The 17,784-nt window shown below is 38.2% G+C and overlaps 1 protein-coding gene across 4 annotated transcripts in view; it reads right to left on the reverse strand.

Annotated features, from left to right (window-relative positions):
- Positions 1–17,784, reverse strand: part of nr3c1 (nuclear receptor subfamily 3, group C, member 1 (glucocorticoid receptor)) — a 43,391-nt gene that overhangs the window by 5,288 nt on the left and 20,319 nt on the right. For 3 of the 4 annotated variants that reach the window (XM_018756421.2, XM_018756420.2, XM_018756419.2), the window contains 7 exons: positions 10,362–10,534; positions 6,812–6,838; positions 4,276–4,392; positions 2,794–3,075; positions 2,135–2,279; positions 1,775–1,905; positions 476–633 (listed from right to left, as the gene is read on the reverse strand). In XM_018756421.2, the coding sequence (XP_018611937.1) occupies positions 476–633; positions 1,775–1,905; positions 2,135–2,279; positions 2,794–3,075; positions 4,276–4,392; positions 6,812–6,838; positions 10,362–10,534 (1,033 nt within the window). The remainder of the gene's footprint in view (positions 1–475; positions 634–1,774; positions 1,906–2,134; positions 2,280–2,793; positions 3,076–4,275; positions 4,393–6,811; positions 6,839–10,361; positions 10,535–17,784) is intronic. The other variant, XM_018756422.2, reaches the window with a different exon arrangement.

Genomic DNA, 17,784 nt, shown 5'->3' on the forward strand with positions numbered 1-17,784 from the left:
TGGACTGTGGGAAGAAACTGGAGCTCCCACATGAAATCCATGCAAACTCCATCTAGACTGCTAGGTCTGAGCCTATTCCTGAACAGCCCTGATGCTGTGAGGCAGGCAGCACTACCTGCTGCTCCGCCTTTGCCACCACAGTCATACCCCAGATGGTGAATTTCAACCAATTTCTCATTTCTGAGTAATGAAGTTTTTGCCATTAGAAATTTTAAGTATTTTGTATTCATGTTATCATAATGAGAGCTAGCATACCAATTTGAATTGGCATCTGATGTGACGGACTGGTGTCCTGTCCTGGGTGTGTCCCCTCCCCCTCACGCCGTGTGTGTTGCCGGGTTAGGCTCCGGCACGCAGCTACCCCCTGGGACTGTGTCTGTGTGTTTGTGTGTGTGTGTGAGAGAGAGAATGCTTGGTTATGTTCTACATGACAACATTCATTACTCTCTCTTTCTGGAGACGTCATCCTGCTTACCTCATGCATAGAGTCCAGCAGCTTGGTCAGCTGGTAGAACCTCTGCCAGTTCTGGCTGGAGTTCTCCTCACGCTTGACGATAGCTTTACCCAGTTCCTTAATGTAGGACATGCGGATCTCATCAAACACAGCCTGACTCCTCAGTCCATCCTTGGGTACTACAGCAGCAGGTGAGCCACAGGTCAACAAGAAAGAAATACCTATACATTAATATTTTCACATGTACTACCAATTATGAAGATGCAATACAAAGATGTACAGGTTATATAGACGTAATTTAGTTGAAACTTCTGAAATAATAAATAGAAGCATAATATATTTGTGTCAAGGACCTAATAAGGACTATGGCTACCCTTCAGAACCTCTTCAATCCTTCTTGGAATGCTGTCATACAAGCCCTGTACTGTTTGTAGTGGAATATTGCACCATTCATCAGGAAGAAAAGCTTCCAGCTCTTTGAGAGATGGAGGTGGAATTCTAGAAGAATAGTGTTTTCACAATAGGGGTGCACTGGCCTTAAAATGGCCTAATAACCATGTAGAGCAATCCTTAGACATAATGACTCCCATGAAATAGCTGCCCATACTGTTATGGATCCCCTACCATGTTTAACAGCTAGAAATAGACAATATGCGTTAAAAGCAGCCTTGGCTTTTCTCAAAATACAGAGAACACATGGAAGAAGAAAAAAGGATGAAGAGTGACTTGTCAGATCACATTACTTTCCACCCCCACTGCTCAGGAGTCCAGGTTTTACAGAGTTCTTTACACCAGATTATGCATCTTTGTGTGTTGGTGTTGGATACAAGGAATATAGCAGCCCTGTCATAAAGTCCAGCTTTCTAAAGACCATGACTCAGATTTTGTTGCGACTAGGTCACAGAAGTGCCGATTCATTTCCGAGGTAATTTTTGAGGCTATACGTTTCTTCCTGGCATTTAAGAACCTTTCAAATGACAGTGTTAATTATTACACAAGTCATTTAATAACTAAATTTATTCAAAATAAACCTTGACCATAATTAAAAAGCATCCGCATCATGTAAGCTCACACCTGAGCATTCCTTTTGCTCTTTTTTCATTAAAGGCAGCTTGTGTTAAGATTCAACAATGTCTTGAAAAAACAAGTGGGGGGGGAATTTAGATTTTATAAATTCAACAGGCTGTGGAGACTTTTGGTGCATATTATGCAGTATAAGATTTATGCACAGAAATTACTCCTAAACTGTTATGAAACAGGCTTTTATTAGGTACAGTGACTGCAGCTGGTTAGCAGAGGAGAGCTTGTGACAATTTTCACCTGTGCTGAGCAGCAACAGGACCTTCATGCAGAGGTACTCTTCATGGGACACCTGAAGCCTCACAAACTCGTTTGAGATCTTCAGCATCTGTTCGCACTGATCGTTCATATAGGGCAGCTTCATCCTCTCCCTGCATAACAGAGAGAGAGAGAGAAAGGTTAATTAGGGTAGCATCTATTGATGGATTACACAAAAAGTGTGATAGTGTGAACATTATGCAGCTAACACAAATTTGACCAGCATGCCATACATATATTCTTAATTTTGTAAGTAAAAGCCTAATACATTTATAGTGTTGTAAGAATATGAAAATTAGACTGCAGATTAGAATTGTGAGAGACTGTCTGCAGGGCACTTACTCATTAAAAACCAGATCTGGAGCAAAGCAGAGCATACTTCCATTGGACTGCTGGTAAGACCTCCAGCCCAGACTAAAAGACATGAGGAAGAGCCAGGAGTACTGCAGCAGGGTCATCTGATCATCCAGATGCAGATTCCGGAATCCTGTGAGGCACACGAGGAGGAATGAACATTTCAAGCGCTACATGTACATCTCGTGCAATTTCAAGACAATTAAAGGGTATTTTAACGAAAATGTAGAACTCCACAGACAATGCTTCAAACCAAAAAACAAACTATACTCCAAAACCACATAAACTGGAGAAGACATCAGTCCAGCTACAGCAGCTGGAGTATTTGCACATCTCAAATGTTTGTCATTGCACTTCAACAGGATAAGCAGCATTCTCTTCTCTCAGTTACTTTCTGAAATTTGAAATCTAAGCATATTTATTAATGTGAATCTATTTTTCTGCACACCATATAACTTAAGTGCTTTATTTTTCTATTCATGTGATAATTCCTAGTTCAATACAAATCTATGTCAATTTGGAAAACGCATGCAAATAAATGAAACTGGAATACTATGCAGTATCTATTTGACCTTTCCCATCTAAAATACATGAGTATTTTTAATAAACAGACCTTTAAAGCTGTAATGTGACAAAGCTGTTCTTACCAGGCAGGGCCTTGGCCCATTTCACAGCAGAGACCACCTGTCGCCCACCCAGCCTGTTGAGAGTAGTCATGAGACGTGTAGAGGTGTCTGGTATGGCGCTATCATAGCCAGCATAGATCGTCTCGGGTTCGATGGCTTTCAGTAACGACAGCATGGTGGGGCTGAGCTGGGGCATGGACTTGGGCAGTAAGGGTTGTGCCTCCTGCGGAGGTGCGGTGGCTGGCTCTGGTGCTATGGCCTGCTGCACCCCCTTTAACCTGTTCAGCTTCTTCGTTTTCCTTGCTGTAGTCAAAGAGCAGCACTATTACGGTCCCTTTAAATGCTTTAGTTTCTAACAGATGCACAGCAGTGTATTCTGATCCTGTCAATCTTAATGTTACAAAATTTGTGACTCCTCACCTGGGCTGTCACATGATGATCTACTTTCTGAGAACATGACCTATACAAAATAACCCTTTAAAGTCACTTTTGCATTTTAAATGTGCCAAAATATATATCAGTATTAATAACAGGTAAACTGATTCCTTTATGGCTTTTCCTACCTAACAATGAGGACTTCCCATTTCTGTTTGATGGGCTATAAAATTAGCTCCTCACCACCTTTGACTGACAACTGACACAGACTCAACAACCTCATTTGTGACTGTTTCCTCAAAGATCCCCCCTGCCACCCTTAGTGGTCAGTTTGGCAGTTGTGCGCTACAGAGGTATATAGGTAAAAAGCTCTTTTCAGCATTTCCCTGAAAAAGTAACTCAAGTTTTCAGATGTGCTAAGTAGGCTCTGAATTCTAAATAAGTTCAGTTAACCACGATACTATGAAGCAATGAAATCACTGAGGTCTTTCACATGCTTAGAAAAACAACTTTGATTCAAATATATGCTAATATTTCAGCACTAACAGAACTAGCTACTGATGAATGTCTCAATTAAACATCTCCCAGTTTAATGCCATTTTTCTTGTACTTTCCAGTATGTCAAAACAAGAAACACTTAAAATGCAACTTAATACTCTAAGGTTAATAAAAAGACAAACTGCTGGCTTAGCATACCACCTTCTGCTGTGTAAGCTCAGTTTAAAAGGTTAACACTGAATACAGCTGCATCATGAGCTTGTCTCCACCCACTCCACCACCACCCCCCTTTAAATTTCCTCTATTAAGGTTTCTATGACAACTAAGAGCTTTCCTACCACAACCTTGGATTTCATTCTCCACAGATTTCCCCAATGCTTATCCCCCCCACCTAGACAAATAGGCAACCCATCTGTACATCACCCAACATTTCATACCTGGTACGAGATGTGGAAGTAATTTTAAATGACTGAAACCCTATGCTACATTTTAGCTGACAAATGTTTAAAATATTCTGCTTGCAAAGATACAGGAATTACAATTTTGTCACAGGATTTAAGTGCCATTGCAGCTGATTTAGACAGTGGCCATTTAAGCACACACGACTGAGGGAGAGTGGACCAGACTCACCATCCAGATTCATGCCTGCCTGGAGACACTTGCGGAACCGGCAGGCAGGGCAGTTCTTCCTGCGGATCTTGTCAATGATGCAGTCATTTCGCCCCGCACACAGGTAATTATGTTGTCCTAACAGGGGAACCAGAGAACATGGTTAGCAACCAAGGCCATGGCACAACTGAACTACAATGAAGATCCTCATTGCAACAGCAGCAAGTATGCCTGTTTTATAAAAACCTGCAAGATGGTGTGATTTTTCCATGTAATTCCCATTCAACATAAATGGTGTACCGGACATACGACATCATAATGATCGCAGTAATTACATTTTTCTTAAAATTTTACCAGTACCAGTTGTACATTATCACAAATTATCACAAAAGTAGGCAGTAGATGACATGAGCAAAGATGCATTTTCACTAAATTCCTTAAAATACAGCAGTGTCATCCAGTGTTGACTTAACCAACTATACTGGTGCACAGCTGTATGAGAGGCAGCGGTACAGCTCAAACACCGAGAATGTAGAGATTTGATGTTGGTTCAACCAGACAGCAGACCTGACACTGGCTAGTAACTAGCTAGTATACTGTATAGCACACCCAGAGAGTCTTAACTTTTACATTTACATTATATAATACATTTAGCTGACGCTTTTTCTCCAAAACGAGTTACAACGTTTTAACCTACTTACAATTATTTACCCATTTATACTGCTTGGTAATTTTTTACTGGGGCAATTTCAGAGTAAGTACCTTGCTCAAGGGTACTAAATCTGGAAGTGAGAATCAAACCTGCAACCTTTGGGTTCAAAGGCAGCAGATCTAACCACTTGCATTGCTATTTTACTGCCATATAAACTGGAAGAGCAAAAGCATCTATTCTAACAAATGGTTCACAATAATAACACGTTATATCTTGTACACAGGAAAACAGTTACTTTTTAATGTAATAAGGCATTAATCCTTGACCTACTTTGACTAATGAAAAAGAATTCTACTAAAAACAAACTCCAACAAGAAGTGCCGAGAATAAAGCTTAATATGAGCCAAAGAAATAACTGCTTCCTACAACAGCAAATACAAGAGGACTGGTGAACAGCAATGAATGATAGACAACCACTCTGACATGAACTGGCACTTTGTGTATTACAGCCACATCTAAGCCATTGCTAACAAAGAATTGTGTCTGGCTGTTTGACTAGGCTACTACTGGTCTTCATGGGGGAGCTCTGAACAAGGTCAGAATACTATAGGCCAGTTGGCATGTGTGTTCCAGCATATTAAGTGTTGGGCGAGTCCTTACAAAATATTTATTGCATAAAAAAGTTACGGTGAATGAAAAGTAACATATTACTTGCATAATTTTGCCCCAGACATGTTGAATGCAACCAATGTCTTAGATTGGTGCATATAAAATCCTGACAAACTGCATAGGCTCATTAGTGCAAATGGCCAGTAAGCATGAAAACAAGTCAATAACACTTTAAAACAAACATGTATCCTGTTATTTCTAAAGAGATAAAGCAAGTGACACTGTTTTACATTGTAAAAAGCAGTACATATAAACAGATGCTGTATATAGCATGCAAGGATGAGACAATCCAAATAAATAGCTTGAGAACTCCAACACCCTAACCCTGAGATGTTAGCAACCTGAAATGTCAGTTTACTGATAACATCTAAAAGTCATCAGATAAAAAGTTCTAATTCAAATCTTTGCAATGTAATTGGTTAATTTGCTTTATCTGTTTTGCTATGGCCACCACACCTCCAGTGGCCATTTTTATTACTGTCTTGATAAGATTGGAAGATGAGGGAACATACAAGGACAGAGCACTTTTTTTAAATAAAATAAAAATTAAAAAAAAAAAAAAAAAAAAGACTACTCAGCACTTAAGTGAAGGGCTATGGACAACACACAGACTAACTGGGGGGTGTACATTATTCTTTTTGTCTGACAAAATTAAATTGTGAGAGAATACAAAGTTAAGAATGTCTTTAGCACTCCCTGGTGAAAGAAGAGCACAGACAAATACCTACTGAAGTCATGGTTTTGTTGATGTTTGTTTTCTAATTTTTTTTTTTTTTTTTTTTTTAGTACAAGAAAAATAAACTGCACCACTACTGCTACTTCTGTAGCTAACAGTGTACATTTTAATGCTGTAACTATGATTGTAAATATAAAGTACGGGTCACAGATATAAAGTAATAAAATCATATACTGAAAATGTGAACAATTCACTTAGGATTTTCAATAAAATACTATGCAGTAGCGCTAAACATACGATTAAAACAATGATGTAATTTACACATTATACAAGTCCCCTAGTTCTCAGAATCACAGATGTATTCAATCATTAAAATTAATTAAAATACTGAGTAAAAACAATACAATTGAAATTTGAATCAGTTATCATTTAGTACACGGATTTTAAATATGCAGAAATTATTTCAGATTCCAAATAAAATAAGGGATGATTGGAGACTGAGAGACAGAAGTTTGTAGCAAGAATAAAGTGGAAGCGTTAAGGTAAAATATTTTAGTTACCATCAGTGTTTTGTCGAGCCCTCCATCCTTCACCAAAGCGAGAAAAACCGCAGGATGGGGAAGAAAAAACAAAAATAACAGCTATAACTTATCGATAGAATACATTAAGAACATTTTACCAGTCAGTCAGTTACATGTATTTTTTATTAAAAACTGTCCAAAACACAATATCAAAAGGATTAATGATCTCATCACAGTTAACGCAATTGTTTACATAACTTATTATTTATATTTACATGCCATTCAAAATGACATCTGTTAAGTGTCTTGAATGTGTTAAAATTTCATTCTCTGCCAGGAAAACTTTTGACTTCACCCTAATTTAATGGAATTTGACAGTTCTTCATAAATATGGAAGTGTATGCACAAAAACTCAATCTCGACATACCTACACTAAAGTTTATATCTGATATAATCACACACACAAACTTCACATTCATTTATAGACACACTTCTTTATAAAATCTAAACAACTATGTAGTGTGAAGCACGATACAGACTAAATCCTGCACTCTCCTCATCTACCTCCCAACTAAACTGCAATATCATCAGCAGACAAAAACAGTTCAGGATCTGACTATATCAGACATTTGGGTCCTGGGATGTGGAAAAGAAATTTGCTAGCCTGATGGAAGCACCTGTCTCATCATTGCAGCTATGTGGAAATAAAGCTTGTCTACTGCTTTTTATTCCTGAACTGCTGGCAATAGACAACTTTTTGGGCATGTTTTTTAATGCAATACATTCCCTAACAGCCGACAGTGTAAAAACGGATGGTGTCACAGTTCACTTATCCTAATCTGTGCTCTTGTCACTCATGTATCCACATCTCTGCACTCCTCCTAACTGTAATACAAAGACAACAGGTATAAAAATGTTCCTGGAGAGTTGGAATAGATCTAAACTGTAAATTTTGTCATGCAACGGAAGACGACACGACTCTGTCCCAAATGACAAAACCACTGGGAATGAGCATGAAACAGACCAAGATGGTGTTCTTTTGCTACTAATTAATATGTTTATATCTATAGTATGTATTATTATATTGTAATATCTTCTGTTTTTCTTTTTTTTTTTTTGTTTGTGCAGGTAGCTTTTGTGGTTTTTTTTTTTTTTTTTTTTAAATGTAGCACCATGGTCCTGGAGGAACATTGTTTCGTTTCACTGAATCCTGTACCAGCTGTATATGGCTGAAATGATAATAAAGCCACTTTGATTTTAAACATTAACAGATGTACTTCACTGCTGTATCCTGGCATTAAGACAAAGAGCAACTGGCTCACATGCCCCACTCTAGCTCTGTGTGGGCAAAGAGGACAAGCATATTGAAACACAAACAGGATGACATTGCCCTCTTCGTAGCTTTGTTGTGAAACACTTAGAGTTTTACAATTACTTGAGCAGTATTTAGCAGGTTGAAAGGAATTTTGTTTTGAATTTTTTAATACTTAGCATTCATTAATCAATACATGCCCAATGTTCAAATATTTTACAGCAATTTTATATCTGAACATTTGATCCTGTCAAAAACATTTTGACAAATTTAAATTCACAAAATTGAGAGAGAAAATTCAAATCATCAAGTGAAAAATCCCTTGAATAAACCAGATAGATAAGTGTAACTAAAGTCTTCCACTCACATTGTAAAATACATTCACATGTACTTATTTATATCTCCTGCCTGTACAGAAACTTTTGTCCAATGCTACCTGAAGTACAATGCAATTAACATACCAATTAATTTGATCCACAAAAATGTCTTATTTTTAAAACACTACTGTTATTTAAAGCACAAGCATGTCTTTAGGTGTTTGGGAAGAAAGCCAAACCAGAGTCAGATGATAAGCCCAGCCACTGAGAAAACCCTTTCAGCTAGAACAGATATGGCTGGTATACACAGGACTGACCATATCAATTTTGCCAGATTTAACAGATATTGCATTAATGTTATTATTCCAGTATACTGTATACTTCATTTTTTTATGCATGGTGCAAAAACAATGACCATTGAGAATTAACTGAAAATTAATTGTTCCGTCATTCTTAATATATGAAAGGTTTTATACAACAATCACGTACTGCATTCAACCTTGGCGATAAGCCCCGTGTTATAGGAAATACATGACTGAAAATAGAGATGTTTCAGTGTATTACTGTTTTAGAGCGGTAGCACTATGTAGTTTGCCATTTGAAACAGTATGCAGTGTACAAGGAATGCAATAGCATCTATTCATCGCTCTCATTCATCCCTTCATGCCAAAGATACTAAAAGCAGGCTGAGAAAAGGGAAGATGAGAAGGCAGGGTGATATCTGACTTTGCAGTAGAGATCATGGGAACAATTACAGATGTACACTCTGCCCCAGCAAACAGTTTTGGCAAGTAGGAGTACATATACCAACCAATCGACTGTGTGTGCAAGTTAATGATAAAATCATAGGAATATGCGAGTATTTTATCAAGATTATTGATTCCTAAGGTTTATATAGATATTTCAAGTAAGTTTTCACCTTAAAATAAAAAGAACTAGAGCCGGTCATGCAGCTAAAAAGTAGTAGAACCTTCAGATACATGTAAGAAATTGTCTGACAAAGCTATATATTTGGAATAATTTTTGTTTAGCTGATGCTTTTGTCCATTGTGACTTACAATGTGATTTAACTTATTTGTACAACAGGGTATTCTGACTGAACAAATAATTCTGGGCAAGTACCTTGATCATGGGTACCACAGTTAGAGTGGGATTTGAACCAGAAATCTTCAGATTACATGGCAAAAGCCATATTATAAAATCAACTGTCATATTCATGACAGCTGCAAAAAAATAAATAAAAAACAAAAGGTTTGGTTTCCCTTTGTCTCCTATATACACAAACCTAAAGACAAAGGCTCAAATGAACTGCTTATCAATGAAAATAAGTAAAACTGTAAAACAGCAAATCACACACTACCACCTTTTAATTCATGCCTTTGATCAAAGTGATTTAGTTTTAGACAAGCAACTACCACTATAAACATTATTTATCACTTAAACACCAAGAAATTCATATGAGAGCAATTCACTTAGATTCAAATGGAACACATTCAGATTTCAAGACAACTAACTACTACTCTACCACCTATCCATAGGAAATATTAAGTTTCAAGCACTTTATTGTCTGGGGCTGTGTGTTACAGTATAAGTACACTAACATGGCCTTCATTGTATTAGGCAAAAGTCCTACATGTTCAGCATAAACTCCACAAAATGCAGGAAGATCATAGTCTATCTATATTGTTATTTGTTTTCACTCGGGGGGGGGGAAGTACCTATACTCATGTGTTATGTTTGGCTCAATCTACAAATGTATAATTGAACAGCACATTTATTTTTTGCATTAGACACTATGGAGTGCTTTGAGAAAATTGGTCATTACATAAAATCTTTTGCTCCAAGACATTTAAGATGTTTAAGACATGCAGGCTACACTGGGATTCCTGAGATACGAGTACGTCGGCAGCAGATCTGACACAGCCCCATTTGTGTGTATGCGCTCCTTCCAAAGGCTCACCTTCTACAGCCCTCTTGAAGAAGACCTTGCAGCTGCCGCAGGTGAGCACACCGTAGTGGCAGCCAGAGGCCTCATCAGAGCACACCAGGCAGATCTTGTGGGCCGGGCCACTGGCCTTCCCAGCGACGGAGGTAGGGGTGGTAGAAGGACTGACTTCTGTCCGGGATGCTGGGCTGTGGCACAGAAAAGCGTATGCAGTTGTTGCATGTTTTGTTATTTGAATAGTGCTGTACTGATTTTTGGATTTTTCTTTTAGAGAGCCTGCTTTATTCATATCCAACTGTGTCCTTTCTGATTAGCCCAAAATGTACTTTTTTTTTTTCCATTAGTACAATAAAACCAAAATGCATACATTGCTGGATTTCTTACAGAAACACAAGCGTTCTCTGGTAGTTTCCGTATCTGTGGATACAGTGAGACGATTTTTGCTATACAAAAACAACATTTTTACCACTGCTGCATGTACAAATTTATCACATGTCCACATCAAATGCAAAATAATGAATAATTTTGGGGGGGGGGGGGGGCTTTTACCACCTTAGTGAAAATTTAAATTTAAGCACTAAAGCTCTGACAGTCAGTGGGCCAAACAGTTTTTGACATTTGTTAAGATAACAAAGCCCAACTCACTGAACGCAAAAGAAAATAAAATTGATACTTTTTCTTAAAAGCACCCAAGTAAAATATATTTTGCATAGTATTATTCAACATTATGCTAAAAGTCCATGGTGCCTGAGCTTTACTAACATCCATGTGTCATAGGTCAAGTGTGTTAAAGGTCATTTGGATGCTACAGGTGGTGTGCTTACATTCTGGTGATAATCACAGCAAGCTACCTCCTAAAAAAAGTTGGCCAAAAAAAGTCCTACTCATTTTTCCTTTCTTCCTTGAACTAAGCAAATCTGTTATCATGATTGTTGGAAAAAGTTCATGGAAAATAATTGCTAGTTCACATGTAAATAGAGCAAAGGGCAATGATTAAGTGGGAATAAACAAATTAGCTGCATGCAAAGAAACAATATTTAGCACCTGTCTGGAATCAATATACTATATACAGACATAATGGAGAGCAATGTGAAGACACTGGATTCACACACTAAGTTCTTTGAAGAACTACAGTCTTATATATAATCACTGCAATCCCTTGCAGTGTAAATATAGACACTAAATTCAAATCCTCGGAGTACAGCCCCGTCGGATGACCAGACTTCTCTGAAGGCAGGAAACACTATGCTTATCAGTCCGCTGGGGGGCATTTGACACTGGAGTGCTCTCCCCTCCCCCCCCCCCCCCCGAATTCCTGACTTCACAATATGAGGCCTTGTTAGGAACACCCACACAGAATGCAGAAGCAAACACGTGTCCAAGAGAAAGATGCACAAACATAGCTCAGTCATAAAAAGGGAAATACAGTTTAAAAACTGCCTAACATGCAGCACGTCAAATTTCCTTCCGCCACCAACCCTAATCCCGCAATCCACTAGCTTCATTCTAAAGCTGTGTGAAAAGTTCAGATCACACCACCTCAACACTGTAGTAGCACGGAACCCTTACAAAGACTTCCAGCAGGAAATTCAAGTACATTTAATGGGTTACATTCTTAACTGTTATGTATTACAATAAACAGAGATTCCATATTCATAGGGAAAACATTACTACAATAATTTCTGCCAAGACCACTGTCTCCTTTCATAAAGTGTTATCAAAACAGAAATGACATTAAGCGTTAAATGTATTAGACTGAAATTTAAAGGTGAACCTATGAAAAACAAAAGATTTGGACTGGAAAGGGCACAAAAAACACTGGCCTGCTACCACTGTTCCATAATGACAAACCTGTAAAAAACAAATATATCCCAAAAACATCTGTTTTAGCAAAGGACACAACACAACTAAAAATAAAATAAAAAAAAAAAAAAAAACCATTAAAAAAAGTCAAATTAAGACTTCAGGAGATGCCACTGTAAGTAAAACTGAGAAAATATTAAATCGATAAATTGAAGTATAAAAAAATGAAGCTAAGAAAATTTATGTCAACTGCACTGTGACATGAATGCAACGAAGCAAACATACTAGCTAAAAAGAGAAAAATTCTCTAAGAAAAAACCATGCATCTGTTTTAAATTACATATTTGGTGTAATACAGCCAGAAATACCACTTATACAGATCCAGTTTGTAACATAACTCATGAATTCCGTTTGTCTTAAAGCTTTCGTCTTACAGCAAATTTTTGACACTAAAAAATGAACCCAAAGAGAGTGCATCAAGTCAAATTGTTCATTAATGAGATCATCACCACAGCACTTGTTGAGTGCATGTGAAAGGCCAATAAATAATGCATTAGACATGGAGTAGAGACACAGTGAGACCCTGAGCTTGCTGGAATTGTCTGACAGGTGCAGACACATTCAATCTGGCTGCCCTCCTGGGTGTGGGACAAAGTCTGTTGGCCCAACATTGGTGTCCCTGGTCAAGCCCTTCATAGTGCTCTCCTTCCTGTGCTTGCACTGTTCCCACACCTCCTGGAAGATCTGATCAGCTGCAGCAAAAATGGGGTTTTGTTTTCTCACTGCTATTGCATTTCAGGCCATGGTACTGAAGCCTAGATAAACAGAATGACAGGATTTTTTTTCCCCTACAGAAACATGTTGAAAATGGAGGATATGTGCATTTTCTATAATCTCACATCACTACCACTTATAACACAGCAGTGATTATAATGTTGAAAGATTTATCAGTAGTTGTGACATCAGTTGCCTTTTGCTGCAACTTCTATAGATTACTTAAATTCCTGTTTTACCTTGCTGAACTGCTCTAGCGCCTTTCGCCCCTTCGTGTTAATATCACCATTATCACATCTCTGGTTAGTAAAATGGTTTCAACAGTGTTTATATACCAACATCAAGCAAATCAGACTGAGTCTCACCTTGTAGGTTTGTTTAGTCTCAAGTGCATTCAAGTTAGACAGCATAAGAGAAATACAGTATGAATGAATACTGTCTGGATTTCAGTCTGAAACCATTAAATTAGTTTCAGAAAAACTCCAGGGATAAAATCTTTTCACCTTTCACCAGATTTAAAAAACACATTTAAATGCCTCATAAATTATTTCCTGAAAGCAGACAAGTAAACATGGTATAACTAGAAGGCTTGCCATTAAGATTCACCCATCATACCAATTAGACCATTATAGGTGATTTAACAGCTATGAGAGAATTTTATAACTGCATTCAGACTACAAAATGACCTCATAGGGAAGAGGAAAACTGCAGCCAGGTAACATCACAGATTCTTTCAAAAGAAATAATTAAAAAATTCAGCCGTGCCATGTGGGAAAAAAGAAAATGAACCACCTAACAGGATAAGACAGCACATGCTAGACAGTATGGGGGGGGGGACTTTGAATAAGACAAGGGGAAGTGTAAAACTGAACATTATAAAGAAAAATATATTTCTTTGAAGCATACCACAGAGGCACAGATAAAACATTTGAAATGTTGGAAATACAGTCTGAGTTCAGTAAACTGTAGAACCATCTCATCAAACCCCTCAAGCAGCCTAACATAAATGATTTAAACCTTTTCATGGTCCCATGCAGAGGAGGTCTGAAATTAAAAGCCCGAAGATCATCAGTTTTGGCTCCAATGTGGTGGAAAGGTCTTCCTCTCTCACTTAGCAGTGGGGAGTCCCTCTCAACGTTCAAGGGTCTGAAAACATCTCTTTCAGACTCACTCACCTCCAGATCCATCTTCTTCATAAATTTACAATGTATATAATCATTTGTCTCAGATACCTCTGTATTTCCTATCAACTCTACATGTTGTACTGATGTAATGTTACTTTTAATGTTACATGTTTTAAAAATGTCTACTGTAGCAATTCCATTGCAGCTATCTACATAATATATGGCAGTTTAAACAGTGACATCACATAAATCGCCTGTATTTCAAGATCTGCGTGTATATCTCACCATATGTTGCTGGAATGCACTTTTGTTTTCACAGAGTTGCACGTCACTTTGGACAAAAGAGAGTCTGCAAAATTGTCTAAATGGTGTCTGATTCAGATGTTGGCTTTACAAGGACCAAAGAATTGGCCAACAAATAGTTTCTGTGCTTAAGCTGGTTAAATTGGTCCTAGGTTAAAATGCAAAATTTGGAGTTTTCAGTTTTAAAACTAAGTTAATTTTACCTGCTACATACACATGTGCTATAACACAAGTATAATTACAACACACAAATGATCATAACAGAAACAAAGGCACAGTACACAATTGTGTAAAATTCTAATTTAAGGTTTAAATACTTCAGACACCAAAAATGATCAGATCATATTGTAACTGGAGAAGCAGTGAAAAGCTAAACAAAACCATACCTCATCTGTCTCTGATGAGCCAACTTGTTTTTTTTTTTTTTTTTTTTTTTTTTTTAGAGTTTTAGTGTTAGTACAAGAATGGGGCAGAGTGAAAGTTAAAGTGCACAGAGAAAGACATTCAGGACTTTTAGATAATGGTTTCTGCTCAAATTTTAAGGAGACTGACACGTGCAGCAATCTCCACCACACAGTATGGCACAGCTGACCCTGTCCATAGGCATGTTGCCAGCTTGACAAGATTTCAAGGGCAAACAGCTGCAGAGGGCAGGGTCATTTTGGACAGGATAAGTAGGCCTTCTGGCTCCAGTAGCAGACAGAAGGGCATTCTAGCCTTCCTGCTTTGTTGCTGCTGTGGCCTGTCAAACAGCAAGAAAAGTAACAACCCCAAAGAGAAGTATGCTGATGAATAGCACAACTGTATGTAATGTATGATTCAGCGATCACAGACCGGCAGAACAACTGAAAGTGGCTCCAATCAGAGAAGCAAGACCTTCGCCCTGCATGAGAATCCCTAACTTGGGCTCACCATAGTGAAGCTGTACTGCTCACCTAGGGAATTAACTTGTTACCTATAAAACTAACTTGGATGAGAGCCATGCTAGTTAAACTGGGTTATTAGCACTTGGGAAGGTGCCAATGGAACTCTCCACACCAAGTATGACATATTAGTAATGCACAGCTTTAGTTGAACTAAAGCTTCTCATGCCCTTCCTAAAGAGGGATTTCTACATTTTATTCTTAGAAGAAGGGAGAAAAAAAAAAAAAACCAAACAGGAAATTCACTCAATGCAGCCCCCTGCAAAGACGCATGGGTTAGAGGAACAAAGAAATATAATGGGAGAAACTAGCTGGACAGCCTCATTTATGGCACTGAAAGGTTGCATGATACTTCGGGGATCTCATTCATCATTCTGTTATCACTCTTCCAGCCCTTAACTGATTTTGCAACTCACCTCTTTGATGAATAAACTTCTGCATATTTTCACCCTTCACCCCAAACCCTTGAACTGCCCTAATCTAATATTAAATGAATAAAATCCCTCTCCTTGTCATGCAATTAATTTCATTCACTTTCTTTAGAACAGCATGACTGTAAAAGAAAAAGAGAAAAAAAATACAGAAGGAAGGGTAGCACAAAAAAAAAAAAAAAAAAAAAAAAAAAAAAAAAAGATTGTGGGGGAGGCTGAAACCTTTGAATTACTTCTGTGCAGCAGTGGGGGAAGCATAGCAATTAGGAGATGACTTACAAAACTGAATATCACCATTTTCTCAGCAGGTCATGCCAAATAGTAATGTCTCCAAGGGAGAGCTCCAGATCTGAGCTCTCTAGTGCACTTTGCTTGCAATCCTGGGCAGAAAATGTGACACATACCACCAAACTTGAACTGTATTGAAAGGGAAGCTGCACGAATGGTCACAGGTCATGTTAAAAAAAAAAAAAAAAACACACACACTAAAAGACGAGCTCTATCTATACAGCAGCACTAGCACATAAAAATTATGACCTCAAAATAGTGACCTTTGACAAGGGGTGGGGATTTGTGGCAATCCTGCTAGCTCAGTTTGTCTTGCTGAAGCCTGGCTGCACCCTGGAGCTGTTACGGCAGTGGTACTGGCTAACTGCACCGTACCTGAAGACCTCAATTCTGCCCTCACTGCTGGTAAATAAATACCATATGGTGAATCCACAGCTCCCTGGCAATTAAGCATGATCACCACACCCACCCTGCTTCTAGCGGTTTTGTTCTGTAGCTGAAGGACAGCTTCATGATTTCCAAAGCTCCAGACATAAAAGCTAGTGAGGCTGCATAAAAAAAAGGGCTGAATAGACTGGGGAAGCATTGTAACACTTAAGGTGCCTACATGCAGCATCTAATACAGTTACATTTATTAATCTAGCAGAAGCCTTTTCTCCAAAGCAATGTACATCTCAGACAACAATAGAAAAAGATATTGTGGATTAAATTGACTGACAGTTTATGGTTATAATCACAAGGGGGGTGCAGTGGTGCAGCAGGTTTGGCCTGGTCCCGCTCTCTTGTGGGCATGGGGTTCGAGTCCTGCCTTGCGACGGAATGGTGTCCCGTCCTGGGTGTGTCCATTCCCCTCCAGCCTTGCGCCCTGTGATGCCGGGTTAGGCTCCGGTTGGCCGTGACCCCGCTTGGGACAAGCGGTTTCAGTCAATGTGTGTGTGGGTTCTGATCACTAACGTTACCTGGGATGAGTTAGTTACATTAATATTTTAAGACTGATGTGGAAAACATCTACATACTTCTTCCCTTAGTCCTGTCATCACCTCCCATGAATTTTTCCATTACTAATGTATTACTGTTGACAATACCCAGCTCTTCCTCCCTTTTCCTCCAGAACTACAAACATTTCCTTGCGCATCACATCTTATCTCTAGGACATCTCTGTTCGGATGTCTGATCCCCACCTACAACTGAACCTCTCCAAAGCAAAGATCCTTCACTTCCCAGCAGGTCCATACATGTGCTAAGAACTCTTATCAAATTGGACAAGTCACTCATTATATCTACCATTTCAGCTAACAGCTGAATACATCCTGCATAACATCCACAGGATCTGTGGAATTCCCAAGCTATGGGCTCAGTACCCTACAGAGTAGGCTGTGGCAAAGCCATGATTTTTATTAGAAAAATTTTAATGCAAATAAGTAAAAATTTGAAAGCAATTTTGAAACAAGCAATTTTCCACAGTTTAGGAATATTACCATTTATATCTGGAGAACTCTCCCCTTTTTTTTTTTGAAGTCCTTAAAAGTATATTAGGATGTAGAACTTAATTGTTTTGGCATTATGAATGCCGCACAGAAACATTAACTTAAACATTAAGTGAATTTGATTTTATACGAATACAGAAATACTTATGCAAATACCACAATTTAAAGCACTAGAAAATTATGTTCATGTGCAAATTTTTCAGAATACTACAGTGCAACCTGCAAAACACCGCAATCGTAATGTATAAACATTTTTTTAAAATGAAACTTCTGCTATTGTATATTTAAAGTAAAAGGCTGTATTT

This window comes from Scleropages formosus, chromosome 13, assembly GCF_900964775.1.
Source record: "Scleropages formosus chromosome 13, fSclFor1.1, whole genome shotgun sequence".
NCBI classification, from domain to species: Eukaryota; Metazoa; Chordata; class Actinopteri; order Osteoglossiformes; family Osteoglossidae; genus Scleropages; species Scleropages formosus.